A 21,768-nucleotide genomic window follows, 5' to 3' on the forward strand; every position below is an offset into this window, starting at 1 on the left:
GTAAGTACATTAGCTCATGCCCCAAGTTCTATAAGGACCAAAACAAAATTACAGTTTGCCTTTTATAATGCGGTGTTGTGGAACTTTTCAGTGATTTATATACACAAGATCATTTACGTGCCTGAAATCTGAGTGACACTTGCTGAATTTTGATTAGGGACAGTTCGATTCTAATCAGCACAATGGAGTTTGCAGCTGTATGCAAAATGATCTCTGAATCAAAGGGAGGTCGACAATCTGAATGCTGACAATTTCTCTTTCCAGAATCCCTGAAAATTTCTTGCTTTGTTATAGCTAATTAACAAATGTATGCTCTGTGCTTAAATAGAAAGGGCAGTGCTAGTTAGTGAACTTCACTTCACAAACCCTGAGAGATGTAATTAGTGGACCTTAAGACAGCAGACTTGAGTCAAATAACTACAGTTGCAGCAGACGGCAGTGATTTGAACGTCACAGAGTCAGAGTTAAACTGCACAAACACAAACAGGCCATCCGGCCCAGGTAGCCTATGCTGACCATTTATCTACCTCTGATGTTCCCATTTACCTGTCTTTGGGCTATATCATTCTAGGCCTTTTCTATCTTAGTACAATACTGTGCAAAAGTCTTAGGCACATTTTTTTAAAAATTCTGCAAAGCAAAGATGCTTTCAAAAATAATGAAATTAAAAGTTTCTAAATATATTTTTAAAATTACTATAAAGAGCAGTAAACAGTAAAAAAATGAAATCAAATCAATATTTGGTGTGACCACCCTTTGTCCTTAAATCTGTATTAATTCTCCTAAGTACACTATTGTGCAGTTTTATGAGAAAATCAGCTGGTAGGTTGTTCCAAGTAGTTTGGAGAACTTGCCACAGCTCCTCTGCAGACTATGGCGGTCTTGCTTGCTTCTGTCTCTCCAGATAATCCTACACAGCCTCGATGATATTGAGATCAGGGCTCTATGGGCCTTTTTAAAATCTGAAACCATATAAAAAATCTCAGGTGCCCAAGACTTTTGCACAGTACTATACTTGTCTACATGTATTGTATGTTAAGGACTGTAATTGTACTTGCTTCTACCACCTCCTCTGGAAGTTTGTTTCATATGCCCACCATGCACCGGGTGAAAAAGTCATCCCTCAAGTCCATTTTAAATCTTTCCCTTCTCACCTTAAATCTATGTCCTCTTAGTCTCCCCTAAACGTGTTTTACAGGAGCGTCCTGACAAGTTGCATCTCCATCTGGTATGGGAGCAGTTGAGCATCAGACCCGAAGTCCCTACTAAGGACTGTGAAAACAACTGAGAGGATCATAGGTGTCTCTCTGTCATTCACTGGGGACATTTTTCAGGAGCACTGTGTACACAGGGCCCTTGGTATTATTAAGGATCCAACCCATCCTTCCAGCATCCTCCGACTTTCTACCATCAGGCAGAAGACTCCGATGCATATAAACAAGAATGGTGTTGTTGGTTAATGTATGCCATACCTTACAATATTTAATATTAATGCACTTTAGGTCGTAATTTATGTGTGTTTTATCTGTAGATTTTATCCTTACCTTCATAAGTTATCGTGTGTTATGTGTCATGTGTACTGTACAACTGAGCTTTACACCCTGATTCAGAGAAACTTTGTTTCATTTCAATATACATTTTATGGTTATACACTTTTTATGCATGTATGTAGTTGAATGACAATAAACTTGACTTGACTTGACCTACCCTGGGTAAACAACTATTTTTTTTTCCTTCTTTTGTAATTTTTTTCTTAATTTCTGGGGACATCCAGGATCAACCCTGACCAGTGACCCTGTGATCTCTGTCTCAAAGGCAGATGTTAGTTTGTCTTTAAAGAAAGTGAACACTCGCACGGTGGAAGGTCCCGATGGAGTACCTGGTAAGGCTCTGAAAAATTTGTCCCAACCAACTGGCGGGTGTATTCAAGGGGATTTTCAACTCTCACTGCTACGGACAGAAGTTCCCACGTGCTTCAAAAAGGCAACAATTATACCAGTGCCTAAGAAGAATAACGTGAGCAGCCTTAATGACTATTGCCCGGTAGCACTCACATCGACAGTGATGAATTGCTTTGAGAGGTTGGTCATGACTAGACTGAACTCCTGCCTCAGCAAGAATCTGGACCCATTGCAATTTGCCTATTGCCACAATAAGTCAATGGCAGACGCAATCTCAATGGCTCACCTTGACAACATAAAAACCTATGTCAGGATGCTGTTCATTGACCATAGCTCAGCATATAACACCATCATTCCCACAATCCTGATTGAGAAGTTACAGAACCTGAGCTTCTGTACCTCTCTCTGCAAATGGATCCTCAACTTCCTAACCGAAAGACCACAATCTGTGCAGATTGGCAATTGGCTGAGAGGGAAAATGGATCAGCCATGTTGAAATGGCATAACAGACTCAATGGGCCAAATGGCCTAATTCTGTTCCCTTATCTAATGGTATTATCTGCAATCAGATAGGCTTAATTAATAATCCTTTAGTTAAGATACAATTAGGACAAAGTAATCATAATCTAAAAATCCATACCATTTACTTTGAGAAACAAAGTTAACTATGTTGATATAAGATATGAGAGTGGATTGGGAATTACATTAAAGTGCAAAAAATGGTAAATAATTGATACATACACCCAGTGGCCACTTTATTAGGTACACCTGTACATCTGTTTATTAATGCAATTATCTAATCAGCCAATCATATGGCAGCAACTCAATGCATCAAAGCATACAGACATGGATAAGAGGTTCACTTGATGTACAGACCAAGGATCTGAATGGGGAAGAAACGTAATCTAAGTGACTTTCACTGTGGAATGATTGTTGGTGCCAGACAGGGCGGTTTGTGTATCTCAGAAACTGCTGACCTTCTGGATTTTCATGCACAACAGTCTCTAGAGTTTACAAAGAATGACGTGAAAAACAAAAATAAAAATCCAGTAAGCGGCAGTTCTGTGAGAGAAATTGCCATGTTAGTGAGAAAGGTTAGAGGAGAATGGCCAGACTGATTCAGGCTGACAGGAAGGCAACAGTAACTCAAAAAACCATGCCTTATAACAGTGATGTGCAGAAGAGCATCTCTGAACAATATGCAGAACCTTGAAGCAGGTAGTCTTCAGCAGCAGAAGACCATACCGGATTCCACTCCTCTAGCTAATAAAGTGGCCACTGATTAGAGTTTGCAACATACATATATCACCCTAAAAGCACACAATTAAAACTTCTAAACCTTTTAGTCCTTAAACCTATGCCCTCTGGTAAAAGATAACTCTACTAAGGGGAAAAATCTACTGTTACCTATTATATTTTTTCCACTCTTGTCACTCAGTCTTCTCTGCTCCAAGGAAAACAAAAAGAGATTATCCGATTTCTCATATTAACTGAGATAATCTATCCCTGGTAACAATCTGGTGGATCTCCTCTATATGCTTGACAATCACAACTACACACAATGTCACATATTGTGTCCCTTTTGAACAGAGATGAGAAGGAACCTCTTTAGCCAGATGATGTTGAATCTGTGGAATTCATTGCCACGGTCAGCTGTGAAGGTCATGTCACTGGGTATAGTTAAAGCGGAGATTGATTAGTAAGGACATCAAAGGTTATAATAATTATAATATTAAGTACATTATTGATCCCAAGTGGAAATTTATTTCTTTACAGCAGCAACATTTAAAAGTACACTTAGCAATAATAACAAAGTACAGAATAATAATAAACACAATAATAATTTATCAATGTGCAATAATGAGCAATACTATGTGGAATAATGTACAAAACAATAAAACAGAGACTATTGTACTATGATGTGAGTTCTTCTGTCACTCAGAGATGAACTGCTGTATATCCTTATTGCATTTGGTAGGAAAGATTTTCTGTAATGATCTTTGTGACAGCGGAGCTGAATGAGTCTGTTTCAAAGAGTGCTCCACTGCCTATTCAGTAGGTCATGGAGAGGATGTGCTAGATTGTCCGTAATGGAAACAGTTTGATTAGTGACCTCCTCTCCACCACTAACTCAGAAGAGTCCGGGTTGTAGCCAAGGACAGATCCAGCCTTTTTGATGAGTTCATTTAGTCTTTTTTGCATCACCAGCATCGATGTTGCTCCCCCAATATAAATCCGCAAAGAAGACTGCTCTCACTACAACAGACTGGTAAAAGATCTCCGACATCCTGCTGCACACATTGAAGGATTTCAGCTTCCTTAGAAACTAGAGTCTGCTCATCCCCTTCTTGTAAACCACCTTGGTGTTGGTTTTCCAGTCAGGTCTGTTGTCGAGGTGAACACTTAAGTATTTGTACCTTTCTACCACCTCAACCTCTTCTCCCAGAATGTAATCAGGACTTGCCACAGTCCTCTTCCTCTTAAAATCAATCACCATCTCCTTGGCTTTGGCCACATTCAGGAGCAGATGATTCCTCCCGCACCACTCTACAAAGTTGTCTACTAGTCCTCTGTACTCTGACTCCTACCACAGAGTCCCAGCCACCGCAGAGTCATCAAAGAACTTGTTCAGGTGATAAGACTCAGATCTGTACTGAAAGTCTGAGGTGCACAGTGTGAACAGAAATGGAGACAGCACAGACCCCTGTGGGGCTCCAGTGCCGTTCACCACCATCTCAGACAGAGAACTACCCAGCCATACGAACTGGGGTTTATCTGTCAGGTAGACAGTAATCCAGGAGATAGTGGATTTGTCTATGCCCATCCTTTGCAGCTTCTCGCCCAGAAGAAGTGGCTGTATTGTATTGAAAGCATGAGGGAATTCAAAAAATGTGATTCTCACAATGTCACCAGCATCATCCAGGTGGAGTGAGCTCGCTGCAACAGGTAGATGATGGCATTATCGACTCCCACATGAGGTTGGTGGGCAAAATGTAGAGGGTCCAATGAAGATCTCACCTGTGAGCCAAGGTAGGTCAGGACCAGCCTGTCCAGCACCTTCATCACATGAGCTGTGAGGGCAATTGGTCTGTAGTCATTGTTCAGATTGAGTTGTCTTCTTGGGTACAGGAATCAAGCAGGAAGTCTTCCATAGCATCGGTACCCACAAGCACTCACCAGAGGGGAGGGAGAGGTGGAGGGAAAAGGCTTTCGGGGCAGGGAGGGTGTGTGGTTTGGGCATCTGGGGGAGGGGACAGCTGGAGATACCATGCTGAATCTTTTGAAAAACATGTTCAAATCACTGCCCTGGCACTCCCCTCGGTATTTGTCTATCTCCAGACCTGAGGCTTTCCTCTTCATATTCGAAAGTCAGGTCACTGGTGATCCAGGGCTCGTTGTTGCCCAGGATTGATTGGGGGAAAAAAACACTGGCAGGGATAACAACAGAACCGCAATGAGTGGATTTTCTGGAAGCAATTTGGAAGGCAAAGGATATATGCATCCCAAAGAGGAAGAAGTATTATAAAGGCAAGATGGCACAACAGTGGCTAACTAGAGAAGTCAAAGCCAAAGAGAGGGCCACAATAGAGCAAAAATTAGTGGGATGTTAGAGGACTGTGAAGCTTTCAAATGCAATGTTGAGACTTTATAAAGAACTGGTGAGGCCTCATTTGGAGTATTTTGAGTAGTTTTGGAAAGTATGTGGTGAAACTGGAGAGGGTTCAAAGGAGGTTCTTGAAAATGATTCCAGGATTAAGTGGCTTGTCATATGAAGAACATTTGATGGCTTTGGGTCTGTATTCACTGGAATTTAGAAGAATGAGGGGTGATCTAATTGAAACCTATCAAATGGTGAAAGGCCTTGATGTAGTGGATGTGGAGAGGATGTTTCCTATGATGGGAGTGTCTGAGACTAGAGGACACAGCCTCAAAATAGAGGGGAGATAAGGAGGAACTTATTTAGCCAGAGAGTGGTGAATCTGTGGAATTCTTTGACAAAGGCGACTTTGGAGGTCAAGTCTTTATGCATACTTAAGACAGAGGTTGATAGATTCTTCATTGGTCAGGGCATTAAGGGATACATGGGAGAGGGAGGAGATTGGGACTGAGAGGAAAAAATGAATCAGCCATGATGAAATGTCGGAGCAGACTAGATGATGAACCAATTGGCCTAATTCTGTTTCTATATCTTAAGGTCTTAATAAATACTGCTCCTTTGCAGCATCAGTCTGTACAATGTCCTGTGTATGTTACTCAAAATGGCTTCTTTGGTTTGTTACGAGCAGGAATGCTTCTTTGTCGGATAAGTGTTTCTCTCGCCGTTGTTTCACTTTAGAATGGCTGATATGGTAATTGTATTCATTTGTTAATCAATGGGGAATGTTATTGTGTCTTGTGATGCTGGGAACTTGGGGGAAGGGTTTTCGCGGGTTTTTGGTGTGAGGGGAGTCGGGAAGAGAATGCCGAGGAAGGTGGATGTGTGCTGGACTGCTCGTAAGACCACCAGGGAGGTCCCAGGTGCGACAGCGTGACAGTCGGATGGGTCGATTGGTTTGGTAATTGAGCTCCAATGAGTGCACTAAACAGACTGAACTTTGATAAGTTGGCACCTTTTGTTTTTTTCCATATATATATTGTATTGCCTAATACTCTTTTAATTTTAGTAAACTCTTTAAAGTGTATTTCATAACGGTATTTGTTGTGGGTTTGATATTATTGGCGGGCGCGAGGCAAAAACTCAATTCTCACAGCACCTGCGCGGACGGGAGGTGGGTTGGTGAGTTGCTGGAACTCCGTTTCCCCTAGACATATACCAGCCTTTTGGGTAAGTGTTACAAGTCTAAATTGCAGTCTTGTTTCCCAGAAGGAGTACTGACGTTTCTGTGCTTTTGGTCAAGAATCGACAAGACTGAAATGAGAGGAAGGGACTTAAATACCACCACAATGAAACATGCATATTCATGAGTATGATTGTTCATCCCATTCAGCAGCCCAGCTGCGAGGGCTCCTAGACCCCAAGGCAGAGTCCATGGTTGTGAAATGTATTGAAGAATGACAATAAACAATCTTGAGGTCCTGCTCAAATGCAACTCTGCCTTTGATGTAACCACAGTTGATCCAGCCTATCCAGGTCAGCATTTCAAACTATCTTCTCCAACAAAAAGATGATAAGACCATAACTAAAATATAACAAGATCTTAGTTGCAGATAGTTTCCTTTCTTATGTTTTAAATTCAGTAGTGAGGAACTTCAGTCACAAATCCACAGCCTTATCATTCATGTCTGGGGAACAGAAGGGAGACCTCAGAGATGCTGTATTTGTAACCATCTTCAAGTGGATAAGCCTGACTAGGCCAAATGTACATTCATGTTTGCTGACAATATAGTTAACAGGAAAAATGATCAAAGAAGACATAGGAGGCAACACACAAAGTACTGGAAGGACTGAGTGAGTCTGGCAGCATCTGTGGAGAGAAATGGACAGTCAACACTTCAGGTCAAGACCCTCCATCTGGATCTGAAGATAACAAAGAAACTGTCAATCAGTTAACTGAGATAAATGGAACATTGGAAGATAGAATGTAAGGGTGTAATGATCCACATTGGTGGAAATTGGTAAATATTTATAACTGTAGGTATTCAAAGGGATTTATGATCATGTACAGTTCATAAATCACAGCATATTAATGGGGGGGGGAATAGGACAACATATTTATCCCTCATACCATATTACTGCCTCTGCCCTGCTGGGCTCACCAACATCTATCATCAAAGATGCCCACCATCTAATCCCTGCCATCTTCCCACAGCTACCATCAGGCAGGTGGTACAAAGGCCTTAAATCCCACACCTACTAGGTTTAAGAAATTCCATTTCCCTTCAACTATTCGTTTCTTGACCCAATGGGCACAACCCCAATCACTAGTTAAGCAACCCTATGACCGTTTTCATCACTGTGTAAAATGCACATTTCTTTGTCCTGTGTTCTTTCTTGTTAAATTTGGGCAGCACAGTAGGCTAGTAGGTAGTGTAAAGCTTTACAGTGCCAGCAATCTAAAGATAGAGGGTCAATTCCTTCCACTGGCTTTAAAGTTTGTATGCTTTCCCTGTGACTGTGCAGGTTTCCTCCAGGTGCTCATGTTTCCTCCCACATTACAAAGATGGGTTATTCGGGTTAATAAGTTGTGGGCATACTCTGTTGGGTCAAAAGTTTAGTGATACTTGCAGGCTGCAAACAGCAAACTCAAGACTGTTAGTCGTTGACACAATCAACGCATTTCAATGTGTTTTTGATGTACATGATGAATAAAACTAACTTTTTAATTGTTTGTATATTTATATTTTCCTTTTAATGAGGGTTATCTAATGCTAGGCACTGGTGATACTGCTGTAAGTTTTCATTGTACTTTTGCATACAAGTACTTGTGCATATAAGAATAAATACTTTGTCACCAGACAATTGATAATGGAGCATACAATCATCACAGTGATATTTGTTTCTGCGCTTCCTGCTCCTTGAAGTACAAATCAAAGCAAATATAACAAAAATATAAATTATAAATCATAATTAGAAAATAGAAAAGGGAAAGTATGGTAGTGCAAGTCAGGTCCAGATATTTGGAAGGTACGGCCCATATCCGGGTCAGGATCTGTTCAGCAGTCTTATCACAGTTGGAAAGAAGCTATTCCCAAATCTGGCCGTACGCATCTTCATGCTCCTGAACCTTCTCCCAGAGTGAAGTGGGACAAAAAGTGCGTTGGCTGGATGGGTCTGGTCCTTGATTATCCTGACAGCACTAGTCCGACAGCATGTGGTGTAAAGTGAGTCCAAGGATGGAAGATTTGTCTGTGTGATGTGCTGGGCTAGGTTCACGATCTTCTGCAGCTTCTTGCAGTCTTGGACAGGACAACTTCCATACCAGGTTGTGATGCACCCTAAAAGAATGCTTTCTACGGCGCACTTATAAAAATTAGTGAGGGTTTTAGGGGGCAGGCCAAATTTCTTCAGCTTTCTCAGGCAGTAAAGGCACTGGTGGGCCTTCTTGGCAGTGGACTCTGCTTGCTTAGACCAAGTCAGGTCATTTGTGATATTCACCCCAAGGAACTTAAAGCTTTTGACCTGTTCCACCTGCGCACCATCGATGCAAATAGGGTCGTGCGGTCCGCTACTCCTGAAGTCAACAACCAATTCCTTCACCTTGCTGATGTTGAGGGATAGGTTATTGTCTTTGCACGTGCCACCAGGTTCTTAATTTCCTCTCTGTACTCAGACTCATCATTAAGGATGCGGCCTACAATAGTGGTGTCATCAGCAAACTTATATATTGAGTTCAATGGAAACTTGGCTACACAATCATGGGTGTACAGTGAGTACAGCAGGGGGCTGAGTACACAGCCTTGTGGGGCACCGGTGCTCAGAGTGATTGTAGAGGAGAGCTTGTCCCCTATCTTTACAGCCTGGGCCCTGACTATGAGGAAGTTGAAGATAAATTGGACTTGGACTTTGATAGCTTTGTCCTTTTGTGCAGCAAGCTACCAATTTGATGGCAAATCAAACACAGTATGGACTTGCGTATAAAATGGGTGTCGATATTAAGAGAGGTTTCCGATGAATTTATCAATGACGTACGGGATCTTGCTTCGTATAGGATGCATTTTCCCTAAGTTTTAAAAGGCTGTCTCAAGGATCAATGAAGAATCTGAGACACTGGCCTTCCTTTATAGAGTGAGAGAGAGCCCTTCCCCATCCACCCTCCCTTCTATATTGGGAATCCTCCTTCTTTCCTAATCGGTCCCGAGGAAGAATCTGAACCCCGAACCTCGGAGCCGAACCAACATCAAACACGCTGCCGCGCCATGGTATCGCGAGATTTCCTCCCCCCCCCCCACCCAGAGGCGCGAAACTGCAGCCGTCTGAGGTCTCGCGAGAGTTGGCCGCCACCTCCTCCTCCTCTGCTCAGGCGGGCCACGGTGAGGCGGCCATTTTGCGGCAGGTTCCGTGTGCCGGCGGTAGCAGCAGCAGCAGCTCGTTGCCCTTCTTCGCGTACTCACCGCTCACACATGGCCGAATACTCCGCAGTGGCGCCGCCTAATGCGCTAACGGCTGGCGGAGGAGGAGCAGGTGGTGGTGGAGGTGCCGGTGGAGCTGGAGGAGGCGCCGGTGGTGGTGGAGGAAGCGGCGCTGGAGGAGGAGGTGGCGGCGGCGGCGCGGGTGCCGGTGTAGCCGGGGGTGCAGGAGGAGGAGGGCCCGGCGCCGCTGGTGGAGGAGGAGGCGGCTTCAAAAACGATGCCTTCGCCGACGCCCTACAAAGGGCGAGGCAGGTAGGAGAGGGGAGTGGGAAAAACATAAGCCATGAGGCGTGTTGTTTCTCCCTGGGCCTTTAGGCCAGGTGGTGGAGGGTTGGGGATAGGGCCCGGGCCTTGGTTCTCTGAACAATAGGCGAGGCCCAGGCCGCCCGTTCATACTCAAGTTGTCTTGTCGTAAGTGGAAGCCAGCTTTTTGCCTTATAACATACCTTCCTCCTTCGTACCATGTCCCGGGGCGCCATATGCTACAGCCCCGTTCTCAAAAGAGGCAGAACCCTCTCGGAACACCGCCACCTACACAGCAAAGGCAGGCACGACCGTCCAGTGACGATCATAGCGTGAATAAACTCTGCTCAGGACTCCTACCAGCATGCACAAAAACTTTGCAGCCCAGGGATTGATCACATCCATTTAACCTCCACCCCCATACCGCGCTTGTAACTTTTTCTTTTGTGCTGTTGCAGCTGAGTAATTTTATGAAGGGAATTGTGTATGTTTTCCTGCCCCTTTTCACTTCAGATAAGCAAGATGCGATTGAAGGTAGCTTTTATAATTGGACTTTTTGCTGCAGATTTGAGAATACTTTTGGGAAAAACACTTAATTGGGCTGTATCGTAATTTGAGATTCGTAGATCACAGACAACACACGATGTTGTACCGACCTACTAATCTACTCTTAAGATATAGAACAGTATAGTGTTGGGACAGGCTCTTCGGCCCACAGTGTTGTGCCGAACCAGATAAAAAGTAAATAAAAAACACCAAATAAACTAATCCCTCCTACCTACACAATTAACGGGTTGTAATGGGTGTTTATGTGGGGGGGGGGGAGGGAAGATCATCCGTTCTTTGGAAAAGTAAAGCATTCCAAATTTACTGATATTCGTTAGTTTTAATAAAAATAATCATCTTCAGTCCTGATAGTATTTCATTTCAAATGTTGACGTTTCCTTTTACGCATGAACCTGAGATCCTTCAGATTGTTCCTGCTGCCACTCACTTCTCCTTTATTCGTTTATTCTTGTACATGTAGTGGATAAAACACGATCTTGAAATACGACTGTAGTCGTAAACACTAACTTTAAGGGTCAGATTTCATACTTTCAACACATTGATTATCAATAGCACACAAGTTTCCATTGTCTTAAGTTACTTAAAATGGTAAGAAAGGATGACAATAGATGAACCTTTTTTGGTTGGGAAGGAAGTTTTATTCAAGATTGTTTGACATTCATCAGTACATGTGTGTAATGGAGAACAGAATGATTCTCCAGATTCAATGCAGCATAAAAAACAACATAATTTAGAACACTAAAAAACTATAAATATAAATCAATCCTATAAAACACAATATACAGGTTATTGTTAGGCTAAGTAGGCTTAGCAATATGTACTAATTGCACCAAAGCAAATATATTTACAGAGCTAGAATAGTTGATGAAAGGGCAATTGAAATGTTAAAAGGGCACAGTATTTTAAAGATACAACTGTGTAGAATTGTAAACTTGTTTTTTCAGCCCTTAGCTCCATGTCGTACCTTACGGCAATGTGGAAGCTAATACAATCAAACAGATCTTACTTGTAAGATGAACTTTTGCCTATAACCCCTTCAAGTGAGGGGGAAACAAGATGCAAACAGACTGAAATGAAACAATAGAAGCTCAGCAACTTTAATGCTCTCAATGATGAGATGAGTTAGAGTTAAACTTAAGTATTCCAACAGCATTACATATGGTTTTGTTCACTGTTGAATTTGTTAGAGGCAGGGTTTTGAGCCAGCTTTAGCATTTCTTGTTTGACTAAATAAAGTATCTATCTAATCAGGTATTTCTGAAAATTGACATGAATTTCGTTTCTAATAGTGCAAGCACAGTACCCATTCTAGAGTTTTTTTTTAAATCCATCATTTAAACAGGGGTGCTTCTTTTGAAAATGAGAAAATCTGTAGATGCTGGAAATTCAAGCAACACACACAAACTGCAGCAGGAACTCAGCAGGCCAGGCAGCATCTATGTAATTCCGAGTACAGTTGATGTTTCAGGCTGAGACATCGACTGTGCTCTTTTCCATAGATGCCATCTGGTCCGCTGGGTTCCTCCAGTAGTTTGTGTGTGCTGCTGCTTTTGAAACTGACTTAGTATTCATATGTTAAAAAGCAGATAATCTTGTAGCTGAGGTATTTGCCACGTTGGATATTTTAGCAATAAGAATACAAGATACAAGAAAATTGATGCTTTTGTAGCCAACATCATCTCAAATTTGCATGCCATGGGATCAAAACTGATCAGCTTCAGCTCTCAATTCTCTGCTCTTTCCACGTTCCACTTGTGGGACAGACATCTTAAGTGATCACTCACTGTACTGATGCTTCTTCATATTCTTAATCATTAATCATAGATTTTTGCTTTTCCATTGTGCTCATTAGTTGTACTTTGTGCAGGTTTATGGGTGTAGCATTAAGCATCTGAATTTGGAATCAGTTAACATCTAATATTTTAACCACATGAAGAGAAGTCTTAGGTAATGCAAACTTCCAAAAAATGATGTGCACTTATGTTGGAACTTTACTACAAACTTTTCATTTGAGGTTTTAAGAGTAACAATTGTTAGAATTTGTAGCAGTAGGTGCCACTGTAGCAATTAGTGCAACTTTCTTACAGCCTCAGGCTGCCATAGTTAATTCCAATGCTTTCTGTACATTCTCTAATTGGAATGTGTGGATTTTCCTCAGGTGCTCTAGCTTGAACAGTTCAAAGGCATACCGGGTACATTAATTGGTGATTGTAAATTGTCCCATGATTAGTTTAGGGTAAATCAGGGTTGTGAGATTGCTGGGCCAGTATAGCTTGAGGACCTGGGAGGGCCTACTCTGCGCTATTATCAGTAAATATATATAAAACTGCATTGAGTAGGAAAATAATAAAATCTAAAGGATTCTTTTATTACTTTATAGTCTTCTTAACAATTTACCTACAAATTGAAAATTTAAAAGAGAAAATAGCTGACTGTTCAGTGTCTCGTGCTTTAATCCAAAATGTCAAAGTTCAAAGTAAAATTTTTTTATCAAGGTGCATATTTGTCACCATATTTAACCCTTAGATTCATTTTCTTGTGCATACATAGTAAATACAGTAAGCATGTAGAATGAATGGAAGGCCACACCAACTTGTTGGACAGCTAGTGTGAAAAAGAAAAACGAACTGTGCAAATACAAAAAGAATAATAAATATTGAACATAAGATGAAAAGCCTTTGAAAGTAAGTCCATAGTTTGTGGGAACAATTCCATGATGGGGTAAGTGAAGTAATTCCCTCTGATTCGAGAGTCCGATGAACCTCGTGGTGGGGGTCCCTGATGATGGATGCTGGTTTCCTATGACAGTGCTTCGTGTGAATATGCTCAGTGGTAGGGAGTTCTTTAACCATGATGGAGTGGGCTGTATCCACTATTTCAGGTCGGATTTTCTAAAGACATTGTTGTTTCCATACCAGGCTGTGATGCAACCAGTCAATATACTCTACACACACGTCTAAGGAAGTTGAGGTACTGCTGTACTTACTTCATAATTGCCCTTGTGTGTTGGGCCCAGCGTAGGTCCTGAAATTATAACAGCCGAGGGATTTAAGGTTGCTGATCCTTTGATGAGGACTTGGCTCATGGATCTCTGGTTTCCTGATCCTGAAGTCAATATTTATCAGCTCCTTGGTCTTGCTGACATGGAGTATGAGGTTGTGGTGGCACTACTTAGCCAGATTTTCAATCTCCCTCCTATATACTGTTTCATCACCATTTTTGATAAAGCCTATGTCAGTGGTGTTGTCAACAAACTTAAATATGGAATTGTAGCTGGGCTTAGCCCCAGAGTTATAAGTATAAACAGAGCTGCAAGTGAGGAAATCTAGGATCCAATTGTTCAAAGTGGTATTGAGGCCAAGGTCTTGAACTTTAATTGATTTTTTGAGGAGATGGTAGTATCGAATGCCGAGCTGTAGTCAATAAAGAGCATCCTGATGTATGCATCTTGGAAATAATTTATTATTGGATTTGAGGCATGTTACATTTGTGGTGGGGTGTTGACTGATAATCCTATTGAAAATTCAGGTTAGAGGAGCCAATCTCAATTCTAGCCACCTGGTGTGTAAGAATATTGAAATGTTATGCTGTTCTCTGTCGTTGGGTGGCGCTTTGTTGCCATTGAATGTTATAACCTTTGTTTCTGCATGGTTTAACTGATGCAATTTAACACAAATGCCTTGGGAGCTAATGGAGTCTCATTAAAGATGCAAATCAGTTCCTAGTTTATTGACTAATACGGTACCTGGAAATCTACAAGTAGGTTTTATTTAGATGCTTCTTACAATAAAATTGAAGAAATTGTCTATACTGGGTTATAGGCTTTGAATTTGAGTATTTTTTAAATTATTCTGATCATGTGGTAGGAATACTGCAAGAAGGTGAATAATGATTGGATGGCATTTGATCTTAAATGATCAGATTTGTAATTCAAAACATCTCGGATCCATTCAGAAGTACTTGTCTAATTTTGGAGTTTGTGCAGACCTTCTGAAATAAGATTGTGTTCTCCATCATAGTGGCGTGTCATATTCTTAATTATAAATTAGCAGTTTTGGAAACTCTGGGAAAAGCTTAGTCTCTTCAATTGGAAATGTGCATTATAAACCCCCATCATTTTGAGCAAATCCTAATTCATGTTTAATAATTTAAAAATGTTTTAATGCCACAGACCACTGCTTTTATATTACACAGATTGCAGCAAAAATTGGTGGAGATACAGGAACAACAGCAATAAATACATCTGACTATGGATATGGAGGACAGAAAAGACCCTTGGAAGATGGGGGTGAGTGATTACACTTTGTTCTTATATCTGTAAAGTGGTTGGGTTTGTGGCAGGTAACCATCATGAAGGATCAAGCTGCTTGACCTTCACTAACCTGTAGCAGTTTTCGTGATAACATCACCTCAGTCTTTTCAGACGGAAGAGCCTTTGTCATATTGTGTGACAATACAAAATGATTAGGCTTGGAACAAATCTGTCAGCTCATAACTGGGTGTTTGAAGCCAGGTAGATGATCAGCAGAAATCTACAACTTGATCATCTATATTCATATGACCCAGTAGATCCCTCAATTTACCATTGTGGTTAAGCCGGGAATTCTGTTCAGTGTCAGTGAGACTGATGTGCAGGACAAAAGTGGGTCAACCTGGTGTAGCAACAGCATGGTGTTAGAAAGTTTGTGAACCCTATAGAATTTTCTCTATTTCTGCATAAATATGATCTAAAATTGATCATATCTTCATGCAAGTCCTAAAACTAGAAAAAGAGAACCAATTAAATAAGCACCACAAAATGTTATCCTTGTTTGTTTATTGAGAAACATGATTTACATGTATTTGTTGGAAAAAGTATGTGAACTTTTGCAGCAACTGGTGTGATCCCCTTGTACAGCAATGACTTTAACCAAATGCTTCTAGTAATTGTTGATCTGCCCCACACATTGGCTTGGAGGAATTTTATGGCATTCCTCCTTACAAAACTGCTTCAGCACTGGGATGTTGGTGAGCTTTCTTGCATGAACTGCTTGCTTCAGGTTTTTCCACAATATTTCTTTAGGATTAATGTCAGAACTTTGGCCATTTCAAAATACAGATTTTCTTCTTTTTAAACAGTTCTGTTGATCTCCTTGACTTTCAGATCATTGTCTTGTTGCATTATCCAACCTTTATTAAGCTTGAGGCGATGAACTGCTACCCTGATGTTCTCCTGTAAAATGCCTTGATGCAATTTTGAGCTCACTGTTCTCTCAACGATGGCAAGCTGTCCATGCCCTGAGGCAGCAAAAGCTACCCCAAACCATGATTCTCCTTTCACCATGCTGCACAGTTGGGATGAGTGAGGTTTTTGTGTTGGTGTGCAGTGCCCTTTTCCCTCCAAACAAAGCAATGTGCATTTCTGTCAAAAAGTTCAACTTTTCTCTCATGTGTCCATAGAACATTGTCCCAGAAGCGTTGTAGAGCATCCAGGTCTTTTGCCATGCAGCAATTTTTGAGGTGGGGGGGAGCAGTGGTTTCCTCCATGGTGCCCTTCCATGAACACCATTCTTGTTCATTGTCTTTTTAATATAGTGGACACATGACCAGCGACTAGCAAGTTCTAGAGTTTTCTGCCAGTCTTCTGTTGTTACCTTTGGGTTCCTTTTCATTTCCTTCAGCATTGCAGATTGTGCTCTTGGTGTGGGTTTTACAGGGTGCCCACTCCTCGGGAGAGGAGCAGCAGTACGGAGTTTCCTCCATTTGGACAATTTCTCTTACTGTGGACTGATGAACACTCAGGTCTTTAGAAATGATTTTGTAGCCTTTTCCAGCATCTCTACAATTCTTCTAAGGGGCTCTGAAAGTTGTTTTGAAAAGGTGTGGACATGGATATTTCTTGAGAAGAGCAAGCTCTGTCAGTAACCTGCCTTAGTGCATCTTTTTTATAGAGCTGGACACCTCTACAACCCACACCTCCAATCTCTACTCATTTGTTTGGAACACCTGACTCCAAATAGCTTGTGTAGACAGCACATGTTCAGGGAGGCTGCAACTGATGGCAGCTCTACCAACTTAGAAGAGTACATGGCATCAGTGACTAGCTACATCAGCAAGTGCATCGATGACATCACTGTGTCCAAGACCATCACTACACGCACTAACCAGAAGCCATGGATGACTGTGGAGGTGCGTGTGCTGCTGAGAACCCATGGCAACGCCTTCAAAGCAAGCAACAAGGCAGCCCTAACAACCGTGAGGGCCAAACTGTCCCATACCATCGGAGAGGCAACACGTGTACACAACCAGTGAATCCACAGCCACTTCCAGGACGGCGGCGGCACGCAGTGCATGTGGAAGGGCATACAGGACAACATCGCCTGACTGTGCGGGTGATGCCTCACTGCCAGATGTGCTGAACAACTTCTCCGCTGGTTTTGAGGCGGAAAATGACTAGTAGATCTGTAGGTCTGTAGACTAGTGTTTTATATAGTTCAGTGTAGTTTTTGTATTGTTTCATGTAGCACCATGGTCCTGAAAAATGCTGTCTCGTTTTTACTGTGTACTGTACCAGCAGTTAGTCGAAATGACAAAAGTGACTTGACTTAATCATCCAAGAGATTCACATACTTTTTCCAACAAATACATGTAATATTGGATCATTTTTAAAATAAATGAACATGTATGATGGTTTTTGTGTTCTTTAATTGGCTTCTCTTTATCTAGTTTTAGAACTTGTGTGAAAATTTGATCACATTTTAGGTCATTTATGCTGAAACAGAATATTCTGCAGGGTTCACAAACTTTCTAGCACCACTATAGGTAATCTTCCAACTAATAGATCAGTTTAGAGCTTTAGTCAGCTGTCTAGTAGTGAAAGATAAACTGACTAGTTGGAAAGAAGGTGACTATTAAGAGTCATAAATACCAAGTGGATTAGCTCCTGTGTTCCTCATCATCATAGTCCAGTCTTCAACTGATCAGAGAGCAAAAAAAAAATCTGAGGGTATTGGATGCTGGAAAGGATCGGGAAATCTCAATGTACTACAGAAGGTTGTTCCAAAACTCATCTGATGATATGAAAATTTGCTCTGTTGGTTCAGTTGACGAAGTACAGGACCAGTCCAATTCTGCTAATTATATCCCATTGAATCTATTCCTAAGCATCAGGTAGATTAGAAATACATTCATTGAGTTATAATTATATTAACCGTCAACCCGTCTATACTATTCCCATTTCAGTATTTCGTCCATATCTTGGTGGTCCAAGTGGGTTATCTAGATACCAAAATGTTGTGAGTGTACCTGCCTTTATCACCCATTCAGAAAGTGTGTTTCAGATTCCAACCGCTCTGGGTGGGGAAAAGAAGTCCCAAGTCTCCAAATACCTGCCCTAAACTTGGCCATTTTTTGATGTAGGCACTTCGGCTATCAGAAAAGGTTTCATACTATTGTATTTACTTAAATCCCTAATACTGCATTCCTATTTATTAGATATTTTCCCCTTTGAATGTATAGCAGCCTCTAATTAACTGAAATGTTTCATCTCAGGCAATGTTCTGGTAAAGCTCTGCAGAGCAATTATGTTTTTCATTTAGCATAGTGACTAAAATTGAACACAAAACAGCTCTTAAGCTGTAGCCCAACCAGTGTTTAAGATAGTTCTGCCAGAACCTCATTTAAATTAGTTCCTCACATTCAGAGTTGCCCAAGTATTAAATTTCCTAAGAAGTCCCATCTATCTGTATTTCTTTATGAACTATAACATTATGGTATTTCCCATCTGTCAAGCTAATTTTCTTCCTGAGACAAATTTGTTTGTTAATATAGATTTCTAATAAACATTCGTGTAATTCATCTTTGCTCAACAATGGGCTTCTTTATTTAATTAGTTTTCACATTGATTTCAACATGAAACCATATTACAAGTAGAGTTCTTAGGGAAAAGTAATATTTAGACTTTGATCTGGAAGGCATTTGTGAACAAGTAATTTAGATTGGTGCAGGAAGCCTCGGGGAGACGGGTTCTCTTTTATCTGGCAATAAAGGCTATTTGATGAATGGCTTTTATGTTTCAGCTTGTTATTAACTAGTGCTGATTACTTTTTAGTACTGCATCCTTACAGTTTCAATTCCTTATCTCACTGTGAAAGAGCTTATTGTACTTTTGCTTTACAAATATTTACATTCTGAGGGATTCTTTAGGAATTTAACACTTTAATAACTGAAGGAGAGCTGTATATTGATTTGAAAATGAGCGCTGATTTTTTTCAGTTTTTGGTGTAGTAAAGCAGATACTTGTATCAGTTAAGAAAATATTTTGTTTTGCAGATCAACCAGATACTAAGAAAGTTGCTCAGAATGACCGTAAGTACTGAATCTCCAGAATGGCAATTTTCACACATTAGAAATAGATTTTTCTCTCTACACCTTAAACTGCTCCCTGAAGGTAGCTGAGCATGTCTTGAACCATTGTCAAGCCAAAATTGACACATGGCAATTGATGAATGCTCGTGATGAAGGGCATAGGAACAGATGTTACAGATTATGTTAAAGGGAGGAAATCTGGTTGCCCTTTCTCTGAGATAGCAGTGCAAAGCTGTTCTATTAAATCGAGTACATTTAAATAAAAGTGAAAGGAACACCTTTGTCTGGGGAAAAAAACCTGTTTTTCTGCCCATAGTTAAACTGGTAATTGCCAGGACTCATGATGTGTGCATCACGAGGAATTCCAATCCCTTTCTTTTCTGTCACCTGCATCTTCTGCAAATCTAAGTAACTACTGTAGCGCACGGCAGGAAGAACTCAACAAGTCAGGCAGCAGCTATGGAAAGGTATAATGTATACATTTTGAGCCAAGGCCCTTCATCAAGACTGGAAAGAGGGGGGGAAACAAACCAGAATAAAAATTCTTGCTTTCAAATCACCCTGTTCTTGCCTCACCTCACTCCAGCCTTCCAATTGTTAAAATTTCCAGTGTTCTGCCCTGTCAGTTGTGGCTTCTAACATCTCCCCTGATTTTTACTGCCTCGCCATTTGTCGTCAGATTGTCTAATGACTAAATTTTGGAATATCCTTGCTCATTTTCATCTCTGATTTGTGGTCATGAACATACTTCCAACATAAAGCTAGCAAATATCCTTGAATCCTAAATGTGTACGAAGCACAAATTAATCATCATCCTTATTGTTGTCATCCAGTGACTTAAGGGCAAGCAATGTCGGGCTTCAGCGCCTTATTTGCTTTCTGCAGAATTATACTGAGAGTTTGTGGTGCTGAGATGTAGGAAATTTGAACAGTTGATGTTTAAATGCCCAGATTGTCTCCAATAGATGCAAATAAGGGCTTTGTCAGCAACAAAATAAACAAATGGAATTCAACTGTTTAGAAGGCATCTTGTAAGGTAGTGTTTAAAGATTTCAAGCAAACTGTAGCAGTGAGTAGAATCTGGAATCTGGTTCCCTTGCCTGCACACATTGAAGATAGAGCTCTAAGTACAACCTTTTGTTGCAATTTTAATTGCATTTTTAATGTTTTTTGCAATTTGTCAAGGTAACAAATTTCTTTCTTTCTTCAAGCATTTGGAACACAGCTAGCTGCAATGCATCAACAGCGGTAGGGAAAACTTTTTACTTTTTACTCTTAGATGGTGGCTCATATGGTCATGTTTTATACTTGGTGTATGAATCAATTAATATAGTTGGATTTAATTGATTTGCTCTTTCATTATTTAGGAAGGGCCATATTCATTAGAGTGAAGGTGTAACTGTTCTTTGTTTCAATAGGAAACATTTAATGCAGTTAAATTAAAAATCTGGTACTCAAGTTGATAGCAAGTATTTAGAACATAGAACAGACATCAGTCCATGATATCTGCAATTCTGGAACAATTGTTCAGTTGTGTAATTGTCATAATTTTGCTTAATTGACCTTAGCTAGGAGTTTTACACAGTACTTAAAAGCATCAAAGAACTGCTGTGAGATTGTTTATCCTTTCTATTGGCTACAAAATGACAGTTCTACAGGTAAGTTGACCAAATGACTGACCTTCGTGTGATCTGAATGATGGTAATTAACAGAGGCCAGTTAAAACCCTGCACATGCTGATACCAGCTACAAAAGCAATAAAATTCTGGGATCGCTCAGGCGAGAGTTGAGAAAGTTGAAATTTGGGTCAAAGGCTATTCTTCGGAGTGGAATAGTGAGATGATGTGGTGGGTGGAGTGAAGAGGCTGGAAGGAATATTTGATCAGATGGGAACAAAGTTGGCACTTAATTGTATTTTATAAAAACGGAATCAAAACCACATTGAAACAGCAAAGTACAGCTACAGGGGTGAGAGGGAGGAAAATAGAATCTTAATTTATTGTTAGATCCTGAAGGTTTCAGTGCAGCCAGGCAGAAGTTGAGCTGTATTAAGCATTGTTGGAGCAATTCAGAAGATGGAAGACATAAGTCCAGAGTGGGAATGGGATAAGAGTAAAAGTGACAGACAATTGCAAATGTAAGGTCACTCCTGCAGAATAAATCACGGCATTCTGCCAAATAGGCAGCCTATCTGCTTCGGGTTCTTCTTTGTAGAAGTGACCACGTTGTGAGCACCATGTTCTGTATACTTATTTGAAAAAAACACTGATGAAATACTGCTTCACTTAAAAAGACTGCCTGGGTCTGGCGGTATGGCAGGAAAATAAAATGAGAGTGAGTACGATGAGTCTTGGATAGTTATAGGTGGAACAGTGCTATCAGAACACTGAACTGTGAGGGGAAGATGTGCATGCGGTGAAATGGAGGTAGAAATTACTGAAGATAATCCAATTGAATGTAGAGACTGTTGAAAATTGAGGACTGCCCTTGCATAGAATTCAATACTTAATTGCCTTTACTGCTGAATTTTACTGTGCACTCACCTTCACATATTCCACACCTGACAGTTCCCTTCCTCCGTAATCTCAAGATCAGTACCAGCATCCACCAGGAAGACATAACTAAAAAAAAATCTCAACCA

At 40.8% G+C, this 21,768-nt stretch overlaps 2 protein-coding genes across 9 annotated transcripts in view; one reads left to right on the forward strand and one right to left on the reverse strand.

Annotated features, from left to right (window-relative positions):
- Positions 1-10,988, reverse strand: part of dnajb4 (DnaJ heat shock protein family (Hsp40) member B4) — a 28,695-nt gene extending 17,707 nt beyond the window's left edge. Inside the window, exon 1 of the mRNA XM_059983789.1 lies at positions 10,418-10,988. The gene's annotated coding sequence lies outside the window, so the exon portion shown is untranslated. The remainder of the gene's footprint in view (positions 1-10,417) is intronic.
- Positions 9,846-21,768, forward strand: part of fubp1 (far upstream element (FUSE) binding protein 1) — a 42,870-nt gene continuing 30,947 nt past the window's right edge. For 6 of the 8 annotated variants that reach the window (XR_009514673.1, XR_009514676.1, XR_009514674.1 and 3 more), the window contains exons 1-4: positions 9,848-10,223; positions 14,976-15,069; positions 19,092-19,127; positions 20,339-20,375. Coding sequence is in view for 1 of the 8 variants with exons in the window: in XM_059983776.1 (XP_059839759.1) it covers positions 9,963-10,223; positions 14,976-15,069; positions 19,092-19,127; positions 20,339-20,375 (428 nt within the window). In the remaining 7 variants the exon portion in view is untranslated. Of the gene's footprint in view, positions 10,224-14,975; positions 15,070-19,091; positions 19,128-20,338; positions 20,376-21,768 lie in introns of all 8 variants that reach the window. The other 2 variants (XR_009514679.1, XM_059983776.1) reach the window with 2 other exon arrangements.

The sequence above is a fragment of the Hypanus sabinus genome, chromosome 11, assembly GCF_030144855.1.
Source record: "Hypanus sabinus isolate sHypSab1 chromosome 11, sHypSab1.hap1, whole genome shotgun sequence".
Classification (NCBI taxonomy): Eukaryota; Metazoa; Chordata; class Chondrichthyes; order Myliobatiformes; family Dasyatidae; genus Hypanus; species Hypanus sabinus.